General features: G+C 40.9%; 2 protein-coding genes across 7 annotated transcripts in view; both read left to right on the top strand.

The window, feature by feature from the left end:
* THADA (THADA armadillo repeat containing) overlaps positions 1 to 12,651 on the top strand; it is a 136,536-nt gene extending 123,885 nt beyond the window's left edge. For 5 of the 6 annotated variants that reach the window (XM_039357750.1, XM_039357749.1, XM_039357747.1 and 2 more), the window contains 2 exons: positions 9,426 to 9,589; positions 11,050 to 12,651. In XM_039357750.1, coding sequence (XP_039213684.1) covers positions 9,426 to 9,589; positions 11,050 to 11,376 — 491 coding nt within the window. In that variant the 3' untranslated portion in view covers positions 11,377 to 12,651. Of the gene's footprint in view, positions 1 to 4,669; positions 7,438 to 9,425; positions 9,590 to 11,049 lie in introns of those variants that run through there. The other variant, XM_039357752.1, reaches the window with a different exon arrangement.
* Positions 12,652 to 15,007: 2,356 nt separating this feature from the next.
* On the top strand, positions 15,008 to 20,558 carry ZFP36L2 (ZFP36 ring finger protein like 2). Its single transcript, XM_039357756.1, has 2 exons — positions 15,008 to 16,497; positions 17,074 to 20,558. Exons 1-2 carry the CDS (start codon positions 16,447 to 16,449, stop codon positions 18,550 to 18,552), a joined length of 1,530 nt encoding a protein of 509 aa, XP_039213690.1. The 5' UTR covers positions 15,008 to 16,446; the 3' UTR covers positions 18,553 to 20,558.
* Positions 20,559 to 21,318: the final 760 nt, after the last annotated feature.

Raw genomic sequence — 21,318 nt, 5'->3', positions numbered from 1 at the left:
TTAGATTTTATATTATAGATATAGATATTCAAAGAAAGTAATGTTTAAATTTGTGTTTTTGGAGGGAGCTTATATAGAATGATGATTGTATTTAAATTTGTTTAGGTTTTAAAAGTGTTTTAAGTTTTTTTTTTTTTTTAATTAAGCCTGTACTCAGCTCTGGGAAGTCCAGGGGAGGGTTTGGGAGCTTGGGAAGGGGGGGGGGGTGAGGTAGGGGGGGGTATGGGAAGGGGATTTGTTTTTGTAAAATGTAAAAATTTTCAATAAAAAAAAAAAAAAAAAAAAAGAAATGGAGGGTGCCATCTAGGTACTATATCAGCCATGTCAGGAAATATACAGAGGCTTTAAGGATGCAAACACTGATGTCCATTTTTAAATGTTTTTAAAGCAAAATTGAAATAATGCTATTTTATAGCCTCAATAGGCTCAACATTCCTAAGCCCAGTAGAGTAAATGACTGCATAAATGTATCTCTTATAGAATTAATACAATCTATGCATGATGTTATATGTTATTGGATTTAAACTGAGATTTCAGAAAACTATATTTGTAAGTAAGATTGCTGATTTAATATTTGGTTCAAATTGCAGGTAGTCTTTGGCTTGCCACCACAATTGGGGCCAGAATTTCCATTATAGGTCATTGTGATCATAAGTCAACTCAGACTTGATTTCACAACCATTTTTATGACAGTCATTAAGTGAATCACTGTGGTCATTAAGCAAGTTCATAGTTGTAAATGCAAACCAGTTTTTCCAAGCGAGTGGGTGCGGGTTTTTTTGCCAACAAGAAACCAGCAAAAATAGTTGCAGATGGCAAACAGGTGACCACAGGACACTGCAATCAGTTGAAAATGCAAGATGATTGCCAAACAACTGATTTGCGATCATGTGAATATGTGGAGTTTGTGATAGTGGGAGGACCAGTTATAAGGACCGGTGGGGTGGGGGTGGTTGTTAGCACTTGTCATAATTTTGAATGGTCACTAAACAAATGGTTGCATGTTGATAACTACTTGTATACTGTTCTTGGCAAACCAGATCAAGCTGTAATGTCAGTTTTAAGAGAACTAAATGGGACAGAGTGGACAGACTGCAAAATTAGATGCTTCACTTGTAAATTATATTGGAATTAATGAACTGTCATTCCTTATATTGTATATTTGTAGTTATTATGGGCCTATTATCTATAGAAGCCAGAGAGTCGGTTATTATTGATTTTTAGCATGCCTAATAGTTAAATTTTGTGTTTATGTGCTTGTTTTCTGATATTTGGGGTGTGTTTGAGGGATGTCCTTTGCATTTAGGCAAGAAAAACCAAATGTACAGGTATAGGATAGGGGTACCTTGCTCAATAGTAGTAACTATGAGAGGGATCTCGGAGTTCTAGTGGACAATCACTTAAATATGAGCCAGCAGCTGCAGCTGCCAAAAAAGCCAACACAGTGCTGGGCTGCATTAACAGAGGGATAGAATCAAGATCACGTGAAGTATTAATACCACTTTACAATGCCTTCGTAAGGCCACACTTGGAATACTGCATCCAGTTTTGGTCACCACGATGTAAAAAAGATGTTGAGACTCTAGAAAAAGTACAGAGAAGAGCAACAAAGATGATTAGGGTACTGGAGGCTAAAACATATAAGGAACGGTTGCGAGAATTGGGTATGTCTAGTTTAACGAAGAGAAGGACAAGGGGGGACATGATAGCAGTATTCCAATATCTCAGGGGCTGCCATAAAGAAGAGGGAATTAAGCTATTTTCCAAAGCACCTGAAGGCAGGACAAGAAGCAACGGGTGGAAACTAATCAAGGAGAGAAGCAACCTAGTACTAAGGAGAAACTTCCTGACAGTTAGAACAATTAACCAGTGGAACAACCTGCCTCCAGAAGCGGTGAATGCTCCAACACTGGAAGTTTTTAAGAAGAGACTGGACAGCCATTTGTCCGAAATGGTATAGGGTCATCATCATCATCATCATCATCATCCTCTAGAAAAGTTAATTTTATGGTATCATTTACTAGGCAGTCCTGTTTTAGGACTAAAATTGCTAAGAAATCTCTCATTCCATCCAGTTCTTTTTGTACTGGTGTCAGTTTTCTCCAAGACAGTATTTTTCAATTCAAATATTCAGGCCTATTGATGTTGCTATTCATAGCAATCCTATTTTGTTTTATTATTTTTAATCCACCATGAACCTGAATTCTCTAATAAGTAGTGATTTGGAAGTATGTTACATTATAGAATATAGAATAACAGAGTTGGAAGGGATCTTGGAAGTCTTCCAATACAACTCCTTACTCAAACAGGAGACCCTATACCATTACGGACAAATGTTTGTCCAATCTCTTCTCAAAAGCCTCCAGTGATGGGCCACCCATAAGTTCTAGAGCAGCGGTTCTCAACCTGTGGGTCGCGACCCCTTTCGGGGTCGAATGACTTTCACAGGGGTCACGTAAGACCATCGGAAAACACATATTTCCGATGGTGTTAGGAACCGAAACACCGCTCATCTATCTCCTTGCCCTCCTCTTCTTCCTCCCCTTCTTTCTCCTGCTGCCCCCGAGGCGGCTCGGGCAGGCACCAGGACAAGAGGGATGCTGGGGGGGGGAGCAGCTGGGCTAGCGCAGGGTCTGGCAGGGGCTGCATGGCAGCAGCCCCCACTGCGACTCCATTGGATGGGTGGAGGGTGAGGCTGGGCAGCGCTGAGTCCCAGCTGGGGTGGTGGTGGCGGTTTCCTCGCCCTCCTCTTCTCCTTCCTCCTGGTGCCCCCCCAGGCACCGGGAGAAGACGGATAGCCTGGGGGAGAGCAGCCGGGCTGCCGGAGGGGCTGGCAGGGGCTGTGCGGCACCAGCCCCCACTGTGGCTCCATCAGATGGACGGAGGGCAAGGCTGGGCAGCGCAGAATCCCGGCTGGAGCCGCTGCCTCCTGTCCTGCTCCCCCTCCCCGCCCGTTTGGCTGAGGACATGGCAGAGGCCGGGCCGGGGGCAGTGGGGACCCCCGATGATGCTGCCATTAGAGAGAGAGAGAGAGAGGAAAGAGAGAGAAACAGAGAAAGAGAAACAGAGGAAAAGAGAGAGAGAAAGAGAAAGAGAGGAAAGAGAGAAAGAGAAAGAGAAAGGGAGAGGAAAGAGAAAGAGGAAAGAGAAGAGAGGAAAGAGAAACAGGAAAAGAGGAAAAAGAAAAAGAAAGGGAGGAAAGAGAAAGAAAGAGAAAAGAGAAAGAGGAAAGAGAAAGAGGGAGAGGAAAGAAAAACAGGAAAAAGAGAAAGAAGGGGAGAGGAAAGAGAAAGGGAGAAAGGAAAAAAGAAAGGGAAAGGAAAGAGAAAGGAAAAAGAGAAAGAAGGGGAGAGGAAAGAGAGAAAGGAAGAGAGGAAAGAGGAAAAGAGGAAAGAGGAAAGAGGGAGAGGAAAGAGAAAGGAAAGAAAGGGGGAGAGGAAAAAGGAAAAAGGGAAAAAAAAGAAAAAAGGAAAGAGGAAAGAGGGAGAGGAAAGAGAAAAAAGGAAAGGGAGGGGAGAGGAAAGAAAGGAAAGAGGAAAGAGAGAAAAAGGAAAAAGGGAGAGGAAAGAAAAAAGAGGAAAGAAGGAGAAGAAAGAAAAAAGAGAGGAAAGGGAGGAGAGAGAGGAAAGAGAAAGGAAAGAGAGGAAAGAGAGACAGAGAGAGACCGTTTTGACATCTAAAATGAAGATAACACTGCATATATCCTTGTTTATCTTTATTTTATATATACACACACAAACACAGATACATACATACATACATACATACATACATACATACATTAAAGGTAAAAAAGGATATATGGAGTGTTATCTTCATTTTAGATATCAAAAGGGTTTTGCGGCTCCCAGTGTTTTGTTTTCGGTTGGAACCGTGTCCAAGTGGTTCATTGAGTGTTTTGGGTTGCCTACCCCTGTCCTAGGGGAGGCTGCGCTGCTTTGTGGCCCTTTTTGTGGAGGAGGTTGAACTAAACTCTGCCTGTGCTGTCGCCCTCTTGGCTCTCTCTCTCCCCCCCCTCCTCTCCCTGCCTGGGCACTTGTCCAATCAGGCTGGGCGGAGCCAGTGGAGCGGCCTTTCTGTCCCCCCTCCCCGGCCAGCTGGATGGGGGGGGTTGGGGGTCACCACAACATGAACTGTATTAAAGGGTCGCGGCATTAGGAAGGTTGAGAACCACTGATCTAGAGGCTAGCCACTAAACTGATTAATTGTTCTCACTGTCAGGAAATTTCCCAATTCTAGGTTGGATCTAATGATCTTTCATCCATTACTTCTTATCCTGCCTTCAGGACATTAAATAGAGTTGGGATATATTACAGTACAGGTAGTCTTCAACTTATGTCTAATTGTTTTAGTGACTGTTTGAGGTTGTGATGCAGTCTCCAAACTACTAATGACCTGGTTTCGAAGTTAGAGCTGCTGAAGTCCTGACATGGTCATTGTCCTTATGAAGTGACTGCATGGACACAGCATCCCCCCTCCATTTTATCCCCATCCCATCCTGAGTCCCCACAGTCCTTGGGTCTACTCCCAGCCAGTCATTGTCCCCCAAAGGAGCCTCAGCCTGGTTCAGAAACTACCAGCGCACAAGAAGCTATGGCAGTTTTCAGAACTCTGCCTGCTCCTAAACCAGCTCCAGGACCACCCAAACTATCTTTCTGTTTTTCTGCAGCTTCTGAAAGAAGTGCTCAGCCAATGCAAGGGTCAGCTTTCCTACAGAGGCAGTCTCTTCCATAGGGCATCCTGATTTACACTATTTCCCCGTTGTTGGTGAGAGTGGCACATTTGTCCAGTCCAAACTGTATTGCAGTATTTTGGCTTATATATATGAACAGCATTGAGCAGTGGTTTTACTATTATTTACAACAATGTGAAATCACAGCTGTCAATTCTTTAGCTGGTGTTGGCCTTCATATGCATCAAGTTTTTCCCAAACTTGTAATGGCCTTTTTAAATTGTCAGATGATAATTTTGTCAGTGTGCAGATTTTCTAAGTGTCATCCAAGTTTTTTGGTATGGCACCCAGCACTGGGACCACTGCTGCCAGTTTAGGCCATAATCTTTCAGCTGTGACTTTCACATCTTGCTACATTGTCATTTCCAATTCTATGTCTTCTATTCTATCCCCCGGTATTCCTACATCAGTTATCCACATGCTCACCAGTTAAATCTGGTGTCTTATGAACTAAGATACTATCAGTCTGTATCTGAAATTCCACATTATTTTAAATCTGCTCATTTTTTATTTCTTTTTCAATTATATGTTCCCACCGATTTTTCATTACTAGCACATGATAATTTTTACAGATGTTCCAGTGAATTATTTTGGTGACTATGTTATATTGTTGCTTGTAGTCAGTTTGTGCAACACTCTTATACATGCTAATTTATGGTTATTTTTTCTGCTTCTTTGCACAACCTGCTCTTTGAATCATTTGATGATTTTTTTAATTCTACCCTTGATTGCTTTATTGATATTTTATTATCTATAGGTAATTTACAATTAGATTCACTGTCTAAGACAGGTGAAAACATAGTAATTCAAGACATAACCAAGGACCTAAAAATTATTGAGCTAGCCTTTACGAATAAAGGTAATTCAGAACAGTGTGGAATTTTGTTTTAAATTATTTTTATTATTTATATAGGTGCAGAAACATGTACACAAAGCTCTTGGCATCATGACATTTTTACACACTTGATATGATTATCACTTGCAGGCTTGTATTATTAATACTTCTATCATGGCTACCCAGCAGTGAGTACTTTGGATATAGATGAGACAACAGCAAACAATTTCTGTTACCTGTAGAATCAGAAGTTTGTTTCTACTACAAGTTTGTGCTTACTCAATAGGCAGAACATTCTGGAAGTGATTGGGACATCACCAATTGGGTCCTTTCCAGCTTTTTTGATTTATGATATAAAAAGCTACTGAATTGGAATATAGAAAGTACTTCAGCACATCTATATATATTCTCCCTATGACTACTGTGGTATTAATGAAATGATGTTGGAACTTGAATTTACAAATGTTAATGACTTTTGGTCAGAGTAGCATCAAATATAAAGAAGTAAACTGGTAACTAAATTCTTGAGCTATATATTTTGCAGTGTTTTTTTTGTTTTAAACATTATTGTTGTCCAGCATTTGAGTTTGCAAACCATAGTGAAGTACTTCCTCCTGATGTAACTTTCAATGAACACTAGACTTCAGAAGGAAGCAAGTTGAATAAACAAGAACTGCAGAAATTCCTTTCCAGTGAAATTTAATAAATATTTTAACAGCTAGTCAAACATACAAAAAATATTTTTCTTCTGCTGCTAACTAGGCAGGTTTTATATACAGTTATAAAAGAAGCGACTGATAAATTTTCCAAGCATATCCTCTGCGGAATTCCTGCTTACTTCAGTGTATCGAGTAACAGGGCCATTCAAGAAAAGAACTAAATTGCTGATTGCTTCCCAGAAGCTTTATTATAATGAGGACAGCATTGGTGAGCACATTTCTGGGAAAGCATAAAACTGCTTCAATCATTGGAAGGCAGGTGGATGAAAATGGTGAAATGCCTAAGATGCCTATAATGGTGCAAGCAGTGAAAATACCAGTTTTAGATTTTGAATCTGGTAAGATTCTACTTTAGATAACTTGAATACAGTCTTAAATACTTGTCAGTACCAGAACTAGGCGAGTACTTTCCATTATATATAGGAGAATGCTGTAGAAGAAAAAAAATTCTGAACTTGGGTTCTGGACACCAACTAGCATAATTAAATCACAGCAGAACTGTATGTTGACTCTAGTCTTAGACCATCTAGATTACTGACCCCAGATGTCAATGAGGAAATATTTCACCCTCTCACCATCAAATACAGTGGGCTTCCTTTAATAGTGGAGCAAATAATTAAGAGTTGGAGAAATTACTGTAATTGAATTTAGTTTGTTTATTTAGAATATCGGCATTCAACACTGTCCTTTGTGTTAAAATCAGTTTAGTTCCTCATAGTATACAAATAAAAGTTTATCTGCTATATAGATTTTTTTTCATTAATAATACCCCATTCTTAGCACTACAGATTGTGTATTTTAATGTTTATATATGACCAGTCAGTAAAATAGGAAGTAATTTCTTCATATATTCATGAGAAAAAAGATTTGTGTACAATAGTGTACAAGAGACATATTTATATCTGGCACTATTAAAGGCCTTCTTGTAAATGAGTACATGTGTGGGAGGCTAGATGTACAGTAAATGGATTAAAAAGAATGACTCAGAACACTTTAGTTCCTGTCTTTTATAAAAAGCACTTGTTCTGAAACTTAAAATACTTTAAAAGATCTAGCACAAGAAAATATTATATACTCATGGTTTCAGTATAGACAAATAGTGGATAGATGGAAGTTAGACCGTAATGTGGGTTTACTTAGAGAAGATGAAAATTTTCTTAAACAAGTAAAAGACCAAAGACGAACTCATATTAAGAGAATTTATGGGGTGCTAGTAGAATTGGATTCAGAGGCAGAATTAATTAAAGAATGTATGATTAAATGGGCACAAAATTTTGGTGAACCAGTTCTACTAGATACCTGGGAAATTATTTGGGTGAGGAATGTCAAATTTACACAAGCCCAGAACTTAAGGGAGAATTTTTATAAAATGTTTTACAGATGGCACCTTGATCCACAAAAAATGTCTCGTATGTATCCTGACTTACAGCCTAAATGTTGGAGATGTGGTTGTTTGGATGCTACTTACTATCATATTTGGTGGTCGTGTAAAAATATAAAAGCCTTTTGGATTAAGATATGGTGGAATATCCAAAGAATTTTTAGAAGGAGGGTAAAATTTACTCCACAATTGTTTTTGTTAGGTATTATAACTGATTGTGATACTAAAGAGACCACATTGATGTTAAATTTAATTACAGCCGCAAGACTGCTAGTAGGGCAATGTTGGAAGAAGGAATCTTTGCCTATTTTGCAAGAGTGGTTTTTTAAAGTTTCTTATTTGGCGGAAATGGCAAAGATTTCGGCTTTTTTGAAGGATCAATCGCAGGAGAAGTATTTTACGGTATGGAAAAAATGGATAGATTTTATACAATATAAGTTGGATATTAAAAAATATTATCTAGTTTTTCAATAACTTATATTTAAAATTTAAAATATCTTATAGATTTTATTTTCTTTTTTTTTAATTTTATTTTTTACTCTTATTATATTTTCTTTTATCTTTATCTTTTTTTCTTTTTCTTTATTCTTTTTTTCTTTTAAGTATTCTTTTGGTATTTGTGTTTTTTTATATATATATTACTGTTAATTATTTTATAATTTGTTTAATTAATGTATTTAGTATTTAGATTTATTCATGGTTTATATATATATTTTTTAAGACTTTTTGAAGAAATTGTAATTAAGCCTATGTTCAGCTCTGGGAAGGTCGGGGGAGGGAATGGGAGGGTTGGGGAGGTTTGGGGATGGGTTGTTTTGTTTTTGTAAAATTTCAAAAATTTAATAAAAAAAATACTTTAAAAGAATAATAATCTTCAAATAAAATCAATAAGCATAAAATATATATCCGAAGACTTTCTATATAATTCCTGGTTAAAGAAGCAAAATATACCTTCTAGGTTAACTAATTAAATGTTAGAATTCATACTCTTTACAATCCTGAAAAGTGATGAGCAGGACATTTTATAATTATACTGAATAATCTATTACAAAATTTTAATGGCACTCCCCCTCCCCCACCCCTTTATCCATTTTGAATGTATGTCTCTGTGTAGTTGACAACCAGGATTTTCTCACTGATTATACACAAACAGCACTGCTGCGTGCAGGGAGATACACCATTTCTGTCAACTTGAGAACCACATCACACTTTTCTTGTTGTGATGATGGACTTTATTCCAGAAGGAGGCAAGATCTGTTTTTGGAAGGGTTCAGGGAATTTGTTTCACATCTGTGAAAAAAAGAAATTTATTCCCCAGTTTAAATAGATAAATAAATCATGCAATTTTTAACCTATGCATTCTGAAATGTATTGTATGTAGTTAGCATTCAGATGGTGTATTGTAAACAGTACCAACATTTGTGTGGATTGACTTTAGCTAAGAAAAAGAACCATAGTAGTCAGACATTTATCAGTTGGATCCAAACATGTGGAAATGTTGATGATGTAAGACAGGGTTATCTAATGTTGGCAACTTTTGAGACTTGTGAAGTTCATCTCTCAGAACTCCTTAGAATTCTGAAAAATGAAATCCACAAGTGTTAAAGTTGCCAAGGATGGATACCCCTGATATAAACAATAATTTAACATTAAGAATAAATAGATGTCTATTACATTTGCATTTTAATAATTATATTGTACTATTTAAATAACATCTAATAAGACAGTTCAAAATTTGTTTTTAATTTTCCTTATCAGAAATTGACTTCCATGTAGTAAATGCAGCCTTAGCTTTGGATTTAGCATTCTCCTTACTTTGTGAACTGCTACAGTTATGGGGACAGACAGGTGCTGGAGTCTCAGTCTTACTGAAGTGGCTGTTAAAAGAAGATGATTTGAATGATCTAAAATCTACAACTGTGGTAAGTCTGTCAGCCAGTACTTCTGTACTGTATAGTTCACAGATGTTTTATCAGATTTAATACTAAATTACTCAAGATATGTTATTTTAAAATATGAAACTAGTTTAGAATCAATATTAAAATTAAAAGTTTTTTCCATTGAAAATTCACTTTCGTCATTAGCACAGTACACTTTTAATTAGTTATCATTCACCTATGAATATAATTAGCATCCAGACTTGGATGACCAAAGTTTATAATCTCAAACTGTTGATGATTCTTCTGTTCTGATTTATCAAATAATATTGGATTAAACTAACTCAGCAGGGCTATGTATATCATATTCTGTAAGTTTGGTCAAAATCCAGAGATTTTTTGAATCAGTTGGGTTTTTAAAAGCCCACTATATCAATGACATTAAGCAAAAAAAAAAAAAAATTGCTGGTAGCTTTCTTTTTCAAATGAATATCTGATACAGTATATGGCTACAGGAATGTACAGGTAATTCTTGATCATAATGGAGCTTGCTCATTATGGACACAGGTGGTGAGAACTGTTATGTAAGCCTCGCTTAATGATCCCCACTCCCTGCTCTCCCTGATGCCACTGTTAATTGAATGCAAAGGTCCTTAAATGAGCATAGGATACCTGGGGGGGGGCGCGTCCTTGGAGGCCTCCCACCCAGATGAGCCCATAAAGGAGGCAGATACGCAGCAAAAAGCTTTGCAAATCCTGAAAGCTGAAAACCCAGCCTAGCAGGGAGAAAAGCCCAGCTAGATTAGGGCCTAGCACTGTGTTCCAATGCTGAGAGGCTTCCAAACAAACCTCTGTGTTTGGCCAATGAAGCTGCACTTGTGGACTGGGCCTCTGCCCCAATCAGCTGGCTCTCTGGAAACAGCATTCCTCTCCTGGCTCTTAGTAGGCTTTGCGGAAGGCAACTACCTGTATGCAAAGGTAGCAGCTTCAGGATGAGTTTTCCAAAACCTTTCCCTTGCTTAAGAAACCCCCCCCACCAGAAAGCCACATTTTTTCAATAAAGAAAAAAAAAGCTGGGAGGGAGAGACTTGTTGATTGTCCCGCCCATTAGATGCTGAAGTTAAACTCCACCTCCGCCTTCTAGTTTCAATCCCTTTAATCACCTCATATGCTAAATTTATTGCACGGCTGGAAAGGGTGACAAAATTTGATAAGTGATTGCCAGGCTGAAGAGTAGAGGAAAGGAAGGAATGAAACAAAAAAATAGCTGTGGTTGGTCATAAGGAACGGGTATCATTCTTTTCTGGGTTTCATGAACAATGGGGTGCTTGATGTTATTCTGTTGTTCAAACGTGATGTGAATTTTATTGATTTGATTACAGTATAGTCTGATTGTACTGTACATCTAACATTGCTTTGTTTGCTTATATATCATATGGGCATTCATTCTTGCATGTTTATTTGATCTAGGTAATTGTAAACAATTTTTTTTTCTTTTTCTGAAGATGGGAAATGATTACCTGTTTGACAAAGGAAAAACAAATTTTTGGGCTGAGAAGTTAACAGAGGTACGTCAGCTCAGTAAACATCTCCTTCTGCTCATACCAGTGATTCATGTTAGTTCATGTGAGCAAAGAAAACTCTGTCAGTTGGCAAGATTAGCATCAGATCAGGCCCAACTTGTGACACAGCTTCTTAAAGAAATGCCTCCAACTCCAGAATTTTCACAGTCTGTAGAATTTACGAAGTTAGCTATTCAGAATGAAAGAATATCACTTTGCCTTAAGATACTAAGTTTGCTTGAAGTTGGAAATGGAATTTGCAAAAGTTAGGAAAAACTTGAAACACAACTGCTTGCTCTTTGTCAGTTACCAAATGTAACTGCTTTGTGAACATGAGAGGGTGCAGTTATTTTTTTGTGTCATACCCATACAAAAAACTGTATCTAGAAATGTTAGATATTTCTTGTACATAAATCCACTGAAGTCTTCATTCAAATTAACAGAAAGAGATCAACTTGTTAAAATATGTAATTTTCATTTGGGGCAAGAAATTTTTATAGCTATTGCAAGGAGTGAAGTGATTTAACTTTGCCCAGATGCTGGTCATCTGTGAAACTGATTTTATTCTGTAAGTTGTTCTTCCTGTTTTCATATATAGAAATATGTCAGATTGCATTGCTTCTTTTATTTGTATATCACAGTCTATGCACTAATAATTGCATCAGAGTTGTAAAAGAATCTTAAAATAAAGCTGAATGTTATATCAAAGCAGATTTTTTTTTTACTTTTTTAAAATCATGATTGATTTTTAAGACTTGATTGGGGAATAACTACAGAGTGGCAGTCAAATATGCTTTGTTTTCATTCAGCTGGATATAAGCAATTGTGCACTAGAATGCTATAATGTAGGATAGTCACCTATAGTTCTCAAAATATAACTTTTCATTTTTCCTAATCATTCAATGAATAAATCTATTTCATACTTTGCAGAATACCTCAGCTCTAATTTATTATATGGTAGCAGTTTGCTTTGTTTTATATAAATACTTGAAACAGGCATTAGGTGGTGCTATAATACTGTTTTGCTATACAACCACTACCTGATGATGTTTTCTTAAGTTCAAGATAATACTGAGAAATTGGAATATTATGCTAATAAATATATCTTCAGTGGACTAATATGACACTGCTTGACTCTGAACAATTGTTTTATACACACACACTCTTCTGATTCCCAATATCATGGGTAAAAAATATCAGGGTTGTGGAGAACAGATTTATTTATTTAGAAAATTTATATAGCCGCCTACTTGCTCACAGGGACTCTAGGTGGCTTACAAACAATAAAAACACAAATTAGAATAATAATAAAAAATACACCCCCCTCATTATCCAGTCAAATAAGCCATTTGATGGGCTCCATCCCACTCTTGAGTTCTCCAGGCCTGCTGGCAAAATGAAGTCTTCAGTGCCTTATCTGAATTATCAGTAATATTTTCCTAAAATATTACTACCAGTAGTTCCCATGAGTAATGGACCAATAGACTTTTCTAACTATCTTTAATGTATGTCCAGCTGGTTTCCAATGATACAAGTAAAAAAAAAGATAACGTATTACATGTACTTAACAAAATAAAAAGGAAACTAAGTATATTCACAGATGTCTTAGGATTTACTTGAAAGCATATAAAGTGCAACAAAAGATAGTGAACCATTGTTATACAACACACACTCTTTTCGGTTAAGTAATGTTGATTCCCTGAATGTGAATTTTCTAAGCTTTAAACTTTCATATAATTGGCACTCCCTGCATGGACTTGGCATTGCAGATATTAACAAAACAGGAAAGAGCACAATGGTTCAAATCTAAGTGGCATTAGCAACTTCTAGTCTTGGTTAATTAGTAAACAAAAATAATGTTAAGAACCATCCTTATCACTGGATTTAAAGTATGTTTTAAATCATCTAATATCCCTTTAGTTTATGAATAGCAAATAATTGTAATTAATTCTATGCACATTTCATCATACTATGAGTTACTGTATAACTTTTCAATCAGAAACCTTTAAACCTTAAACAACAGCTGTAAAAGAACAAAAGTCTATTATTGAGTGGTTTCTGTGTAAAGAATTTAATCAGAGTGTGCTATCTTACCTATTGGTTGTTCAAGTGTTGATTATAGGTATCTGTTCACTGCAACTCTTAAACTGAAAAGGGGAGAAGGGGACATTCCCTAATAAGAATTAACAATTTTGGATAACTATTTTGTCTCACCAGATGCACAAAATATCTGATAAATGTATTTAAAAATGTTTTAGGAAAATCCTTTTAAGACTGCAATTTTATATAGTGAATTGCATGAGTTCAGTAGCCTTTTACGTCACAATAGACAACAAAAGACCGCTGTTGAATAATCACTGGGTGGGGGTCCAGAAAACAAAATCCCGGCGATGTTTGGTTTTATTACCGAAAATCAAAGAATTATTTTAAACCCGGGGAGTCCTTCCCATTTCCCCAGCGTTGCAACCTTGGATATAAGACTCGCCACTTCCTCGATTGAGGAAGCTTGCTTTCACTGTACAGAATGCAAGCACTAGGGGGCATCCCCACCTTCCGTAACTACTTCTCGTCTGTACGTGAAGCTGTCACGTCCACAGCTTGTTAGCGATGCAATTTCGAAGCCTCAGCCTCCTAGCTGCCCAGGCGTTTGAGCTCAAAGGTTAACCCGGGCTCTTTTTTTCACACTTGCTGCGCTTTAGTGGCCGCCCGCTGGGGAACGCTCGCACTTCGGCTAGTGTAGCTCTCGGAGACTGACCTTTCACTTGCCTTGGAGACGGCTCGGAGGACATTTCTCTGCGCAGCCATTTAGCAACAGGAGTTACTTGAAAGGCGCCCTCTCCTCCCTCCCGACGAGAACGACGCACGCCCGGCGGGTTAGCGCCTGCTTGGCTGAAGAGAAAATTCAAGCCGGGAGCACCGGGGCGAGGCGGGAAGGAAGAGAAGCTGGGCACCTAATGGTCGTGGAAGGAGAGGCGAAGGTGCAAAACCCAAATCCAAGGGACTCTTGAAGTCGGCACGGCTTTGCCACCGAGAAGCCCTGGATTTGGAGGGCCTGGCCCCTTTTCTCCAAAAGACATTTGGAAAGACGGTCCTCGCAAACTGGAGGGGAGATGGGAACCCCACCCTCGCTCCCTTTACTGATACCGCCCGCCCGCCAGCCATTTAGTAAAACGCAGGGCTGTCATTCTACGTGCTTCTGCGCCGATCAATTCGATCGGGGGTAGACGGGTGTGTTTGTGTGAAGAAGAGTAAGCCGTATATTCCTACCAGCGTTTTAGGCCATTCGCCAGTCGAACTACATTTAGTTTCTATATATATTCGCTTAGGGTATGGCTAATTGTACAAAGAGGTGGGATTGAAAGATTGATGTTACTTTTCCTTCAAAAAAAGAGGCGCTTTGCTTTCACTGACGTTAAAAGAATTACAACTACGCGGGGGCGTATGAATAGCTCCCATAAGCCACTGCAGATAGGCTGATTCTAGAGTTCGCCGTTTTAGCGAGCTTACCTTTGGAAAGGCAAACTTCAACAAAGAAATTATGTCTCTTAACTCAGTGCAAACCTCCCCAGCACTCTCCTCCGTTTAAATCTACCATTTTTGTTCGTTTGTCTGATAAACATGCACAGGTTTCCATCGGCAAATTACAAACAGCCAGCGTGAATTCATTACTGGGTCAGAGACCTGAGATGAATTTGGGAGAGGAAAGAAAGACCCATTACTGTACCAACCTCATAGGCGGACGCTCAAATCTCAAAGGGGCGGGGCTGACGGCAGCGAGCGGCCGAACGTGGCTCCGCAGCTGTATGGCGTCAGACCGCCCCACCTCCCTTGCTCTTTGCCCGGCGCAGCGCAGAGCTTGAGGCTGTGTGTCAAAGGAGAGAGAGCTGGCTTGGCCAATCGCATCACAAGACCTTGAGCGGCTGCCAAGTCTGCCAAGTAAACGGTTGTGGGGCGGTTTAAGGGAGAGGGAGCGGGGGGATCCCCTTTTCAGAAGGGAAGGTGAGCCCAGCGAAGGGGAAGGGAGTTCTCTCTTCGCCCATCGTTCGCTCTCTAATCTTAACATGTACTTGTGGGCACCAATGGAACTCCTGCCCCACCGGATGGCTCGAAAGGGATTCGTTTCCAAAACCCGTCGCGTGGCACAAAGCTCCTTGGAGAGAGGAAGAGGAGGTGTTGAGGGGCGTCCCAATTGACTCGCAGGAGCCTTGAAGTTTGTCCTGCTTCTCTACGATCTTCCCAAGCGACCCAGCAAGGGTGTGAAATGGGCTGCAAATCTCCGCGCCGGCCTTTGTTTACTTGAGAACTTTCGAGCTGTGCAAGGAGTGGCGGATTTCGGGGCAGAGAGAAAAGTATTGAATAATGATGGGTTTCTTTACGTCAACCGCCCATCTCCCCACATTAAATGACGTAACAAGACAAATGTGCTACAGTACTGGGTGCAGTTATCGAACCTAGATTGTTATTCATAGGTCTATCTTTCCTAACTTGGAGCTAAAAGGACCAATTCGTAAATATACACAGGATTGTACTTTAGTTCAGTCAAGTCCTGCCCTATAGCTTTTCTTTTTCCACCGACTTTCTGCCCTGTCTGGCTTAGCAGGTGCAACAGCCACGCTATACTTGTACGTCGCGTTTGTACTTTGCCAGTGGTTAACCTCATGGGAGTTTCCTGAGCACATGGCGTTATTACAGTTCTTGTGGGAACCAGCCACCAATTATATTAAGCCTTTTGTATGCTGAAGTGCACTGTGCGAAAGTAAGTCTTCACACGATGGCTACCCTAAAACATTTTCTGTCGAGAGGAGCTATACGCTATAGCTATATGACAGCATGCATTGCAGCGCGTATAGAGAACAGTGCTTTCTCTATGCGAGTCAACAAGCTTTCAGCGCGTGCCTAGTACAGGAAGGACTGAAGGGGGGGGGAAGCTGCTCCGATCAGCTTTCGTACGCTGTTAACCGTACAGGCCTTCCCCCTCACGGCGGTACTTCAAGAAAATTGGCGGCGCCCAATGAGAGAGCGTAGACTACAAAGGGCGGAGCTAAGCTGGGAGGGAGGGGAATCGTTGGGTGGTGTTGCTGGGAGACCCCGGCCGGGTCAGTGTTCAGTCCCTCCCCGCTGTTATCCCGGCATTTATATATGGGGCGTGTGCAGCTGCTGCGAAGTTCCAGCAGTCTAGATAGCTGTGGCTTTGGTTGAGTCTGTCTGGGAAACTGATGAGATTAATTCCGATCTCAAGCAGTTAGCCTTTTCCTATTCAGTCGTGGCGCATCCAAAGCTTCCGAGGAAAGTGGGATCTTTCGGTCCTTCCTGCATTTCCGACCATTACAGGATCTAGAAATGTCTACAACACTTTTATCTGCCTTCTACGACATCGACTTTTTCTGCAAGGTAAGAGATGAGTTCGTGGGGTTTTTTTAAAGGAGAGGCGGTCGGAATAGTTTTTAAAACTTATTGCGAGAAATTTTCCAAGCCTAGGACTGAGCTCGTTTGAACTCGGGACTATACTTTTTAGTGATCTTGTAGAGAGACAAGCTGCAAGATCTGTAGCGTTTTGCAAGATATTTCGAGGGAAGGTAAAACTTTGACGGACGCCAAGCAACTTTTTTGCTTACTAAAGCGTGCGTATGTAAGTGGGTGTGTTTTAAAATAAAACGACAGATACATTGAGCCTCATACTTGGTACGGTAGGCTCCAGCTGTATTGAATCGGAACTTTTAAAGTGCATTGATTCGAGTGGGTGGGGCTACAGACCACCCCTCGAAAAGTTTTAAATTGCTTGCAGTGGGAGGGATTCTTGACAACTAGACTCATGGATCAGCGGCTGAAGCTAGTGGGAAAGGGTCTGGACGGCTCGAGCTCTCATAGGGAGTACTGAAAATTGCCAAGTCTTCTTCCAAGATTTGGGAATCACGATGCACGTTTTTCCGTTCTAATTTTCCGCCTCCCTTTTTTTCCGGTTCCCAGACCGAAAAATCCTTGAGCAATATGCTGGACAAGAAGGCAGTGGGGAGCCCTGTGGGCACCTCTCCCAGCTCCAATTTCACGCCGGGCTTTCTGCGAAGGCACTCGACCAGTAATCTTCAGGCTCTGGCTAACGGCAATGTGAAGTTTCCTAGTGCCTCTTTGTCCGCACCCTCTAACTTCGGCAGCCTTAAGGAGCCTGGCAGCGGGGCAGGCGGCAGCAGCAGCCCCACCATCGCCTTGCTGAACAAGGAGAACAAGTTTCGAGACCGGTCTCTCAGCGAGAACGGCGAACGAAGCCAACACCTCATGCAACAGCTGCACCAGCAGCAAGTGGTGGTTGTGGCAGCGGCTTCGGCGGGAAAGGGCGGCGGCGGCGGCAGTGGGGGAGGAGGCGGAGGAAACGGCGGAGGGGGAGCGCCGATCAACTCCACACGCTACAAGACAGAGCTCTGCCGGCCGTTCGAAGAGAGCGGTTCCTGCAAGTACGGCGAAAAGTGCCAGTTCGCTCACGGCTTCCACGAGCTCCGCAGCCTGACCCGCCACCCCAAGTACAAGACGGAGTTGTGCCGCACTTTCCACACCATCGGCTTTTGCCCCTATGGGCCTCGCTGCCATTTCATCCACAACGCGGACGAGCGCCGCCCAGCGCCCGCCAGCGGCAGCACTAATCCGCCAGCGGCCCAGCAGCAACCGCCCCCGCCGCCTCCTCCCCCTCTCCAGCCCAACCCTCCGCCTCACAGCAGCCACCCCTCGCACCACCATCCTTCCCTGCACCCCCCACACGCGGGCAGCACCGGCGACCTCCGCGCCTTCGCCCCCTCCGCCCGAGACCACCCGTTGGGGCCTGGCGGCGGCAACGGCACCAACTTTAGCATCCCACACCCCCGAGGAGGAGGGGAGAGGCCCAAACTCCACCACAGCCTCAGCTTCTCCGGTTTCTCCACCCACCATCACCACGGCGGGGCAGTGGCGCAGGGCGGGCTGGAAGCGGCGGCCCTGATCCTGGAAAGCCCCGGTGGGTCCCGCACCCCGCCGCCACCTTCAGGCGGCTCCTACTGTGACGACTTGGTCGCTTCTTGCGCTAACAACGCCTTCGCCTTTTCGGCCGGCCAGGAGCTGGGCAGCCTTATCGCTCCTCTTACCCTTCAACCGCCGCCGCCTTCCGCGGCTCAGCAGGGCTGCTTCGCCAACGCGGCGGCTTTCTACCGCTGCCATCAGCAGCAGAGCGCTGGAGGGGGAAGCTGCTGCCCACCGCCCGGTCCTCCCGCCTCCCCGCCTTTCAGTTTCCAGCCTTTGCGCCGCCTCTCCGAGTCGCCCGTCTTCGACGCCCCTCCAAGCCCTCCGGATTCTCTCTCCGACCGAGAGAGTTACCTGAGTGGCTCCCTCAGTTCAGGCAGCCTCAGTGGATCCGAGTCCCCCGGCCTGGATTCGGGTAGGCGTCTGCCGATTTTTAGCCGCCTCTCGATCTCCGATGACTAAGGAGGTCAGGTCAGGAGGGGGGAGAGGCCTTTGGAAGCTCCCGTTTTTTTAGGGGGTCCTGTTCCCCTGGGCAATCCCCGTGGGGTACTTACTCGCTGCCCTTTTTTTCCTGTCTTACTTCCCATCCTATTCATCAGGAGTGGAAACTAGCCAAGTTCGCACAGACTATTTTTGTTGCTCATTTATTTTTCAGTGTGCTTTCCTTTTTTTTTAATTAAAAAAAATCCTTTGATTGCTGAGCAAATTCAGAAAGGAGAAAGCAAAAGAAGCTTTTTTTTTCTTTTATCAAGATGAACAAAAATCAATTTGCAGAAGAGCAAATGATGTCATCAAAAGAACAATTTATTTTAACCTAAAGACTTTGGAAGGATGGGATTTCCTTTTTTCTCTCCCCTGCAGCCCTCCCAGACTAGTTTAATGTGCATCACCAGCAACAGCCATTCCATTTTCAAGTGTTTGTGGGGAGGATACAAAGGGTAAAGAGTATTTAGCAAACAAATCTATCCAATCGTACTCCCTGAGGAATCAGCAATCAATCTGGAGGCCCATGAACTCTGCATTCCAGGTCCCTTCAGATCTAAATACAACAAAAGAATAGAAGAAGAGTGGAATTTGTTGCCTTTCAATCAGATTTAAAGTAAATATACTAAATGTATAAGCTTTTAAAAGAAAAATCCAACATCCTGCCAAGAATATGCCTTGATAACACTCTAGTTTTTTATGTATCTATATATATTATAACATGCTAAAACTTCCATTCCAAAGTTTAATATTGGTTCCATTGCCACCACTTAGTGGATGTTTGGCTTAGAACAATTTTTGTTGCTTTATTTGGAAGCATTCAACTGAGTTTAGTTTGTAATTGTTGATGAATAACTGCTGATTTTTTTAAAATTTTTTTAGCTTGAGTTGTTTGCGCAAGTCACTGCACAACTCAATATGAACCTATTTAACTTATTTATTATCTTGTGAAAAGTATACATTGGTAATTTGTTCATACTGTATTTATCGGGTATGATGAAAAGCAATAGATATATATTCTTTTATTATGTTTAAATTATGATTGCCATTATTAATCGGCAAAATGTGGAGTGTTCTTTTCACAGTAATATATGCCTTTTGTAACTTCACTTGGTTATTTTATTGTAAATGAGTAAAATTCTTAATTTAAGAGATTGTATGTAATATTTATTTCATTAATTTCTTTCCTTGTTTACGTAAATTGAAAAATTGCATTGGCTTTTTTATGGAAATCTGACTCATGCTGTGGAAGTAGTTTGAGAAATTTCAGTGGTTTTTTTAAAAAAAGAATGTACAATGGTTGTAACCCGTCCAAGCTTAAAATTACTTCACAATCAGTCCAAATTTAAAGTGGCAAACCTTATTCTTAAAATTAACCAAAATGTATTTCTGTTGCCTAACTTCACCAATCACACTGTGATAGTTTCAGAATATGTAGCAATAAAAAGGGTGGGGGTGGGGGGGTCCCAGTATTATGTTTCACAGTGCCTTTTGTAAGGGTCCATGCTTGCCTTAAAAATCTTCCTCAACCAAACGAGTATTTTTTCTTAATGCTTGAGAATTTGAATGTAGGGATGGGTTTTTAACTACAAGAAATTGTACCACTCATTTTTATTATGGAGGCCACCTTTTGGATCTGAACCTCTTTTTTGTACAAGATTATATCTTTATTAAAATTCCAACACATGTAACTTTTTTGTTGTGTAGGAAATCAGGAGTTATCCAAATCTTCTCTGGGTGATGAATGAATGAGCAGTATCTTTTTAATGTACATAGGTACAGGTTCAGCACTATGTACTCTTTGGACTACTTTAACAGAAGTATGTTTTGAATGTAACTAGAAGATAAGTCAACTTGAGTTGTAATATATTTTGGAGAGTCAGTTCACTACAAATTCGAAGTGTGAGACTGTAAACTTTGTACTGTAAATGTTTTGTAGTTCTCCCAATAAAACTTTTGAGGAAAAAAATTCCCAAGCTATTAAAGCCATGTCTATAAGTTGGTACTTCTTTATTAGATTTCCCCTGCCAATATGGTATCTAGCTACAGATTAATATTGAACTGCAGAATTGCTCCATTTCAACTGGAAGCTTGCCAAAGGCAATAAGCTATTCCAGAAGGTTCCAAAGTACTGCTGCAAAAAGACACACAATCCTATACGCCACTGGGGGAGGGAAGGAGAGAGGGAGAAAAGATAGCATTTCTTTGTAGGTATAATCATTCTCCCAGAGATTTGTCATGTTTACAGATTAGAAGGAAGAAAGGTAATACAAAACAGCTTTTTTTAACAATGGACTGCAGTCTTTGTTGCATCAGGATTGTTCTTGCTACATACCTACAGTGTTTTTCAAACTTGGCAACCTTTTTAGTTAGATGTGTGGACTTTCATCTCCCAGAATTCCCCTGCCAGTATAGGAGCTGAAGTCCATACATCCTTAAAGTTGAAAATTTGGTTGATCCACATCAACAGACAAAATGCCAGGAACCCCGCACCTTCTGCTCACTATTGCCCATCCTCAGGAAGAGCCGTATACATTAGATTATTTGCGCCCCATGTATGGCTGCCTTTTCCCTTTGTAATCCCTGTTCTCATTTTTCTCATTGGTGTAGAGAAATAACCCAAACTCTTAGGTATAGACTTAGTAGGTATAGAACCTGCTTTAAAGCAGAGTTCCACAAAGTGGTCAGTAAGCCCATGAGGGTGGATAGGAATATCATAGTACTATTAAGTAGTATTAAAATTAT

Source organism: Crotalus tigris, unplaced genomic scaffold, assembly GCF_016545835.1.
Source record: "Crotalus tigris isolate CLP2741 ecotype Arizona unplaced genomic scaffold, ASM1654583v1 scf7180000018941.1685476, whole genome shotgun sequence".
Taxonomy (NCBI): domain Eukaryota; kingdom Metazoa; phylum Chordata; class Lepidosauria; order Squamata; family Viperidae; genus Crotalus; species Crotalus tigris.
This window is presented reverse-complemented; position numbering and strand designations above follow the sequence as displayed.

Excerpts from the sequence above, each read along its gene's own strand:
- ZFP36L2 (XM_039357756.1), top strand. The coding sequence starts at position 16,447 with ATGTCTACAACACTTTTATCTGCCTTCTACGACATCGACTTTTTCTGC. Across the intron at positions 16,498-17,073 it reads ACATCGACTTTTTCTGCAAG|ACCGAAAAATCCTTGAGCAA; the intron begins GTAAGAGATGAG and ends TCCGGTTCCCAG.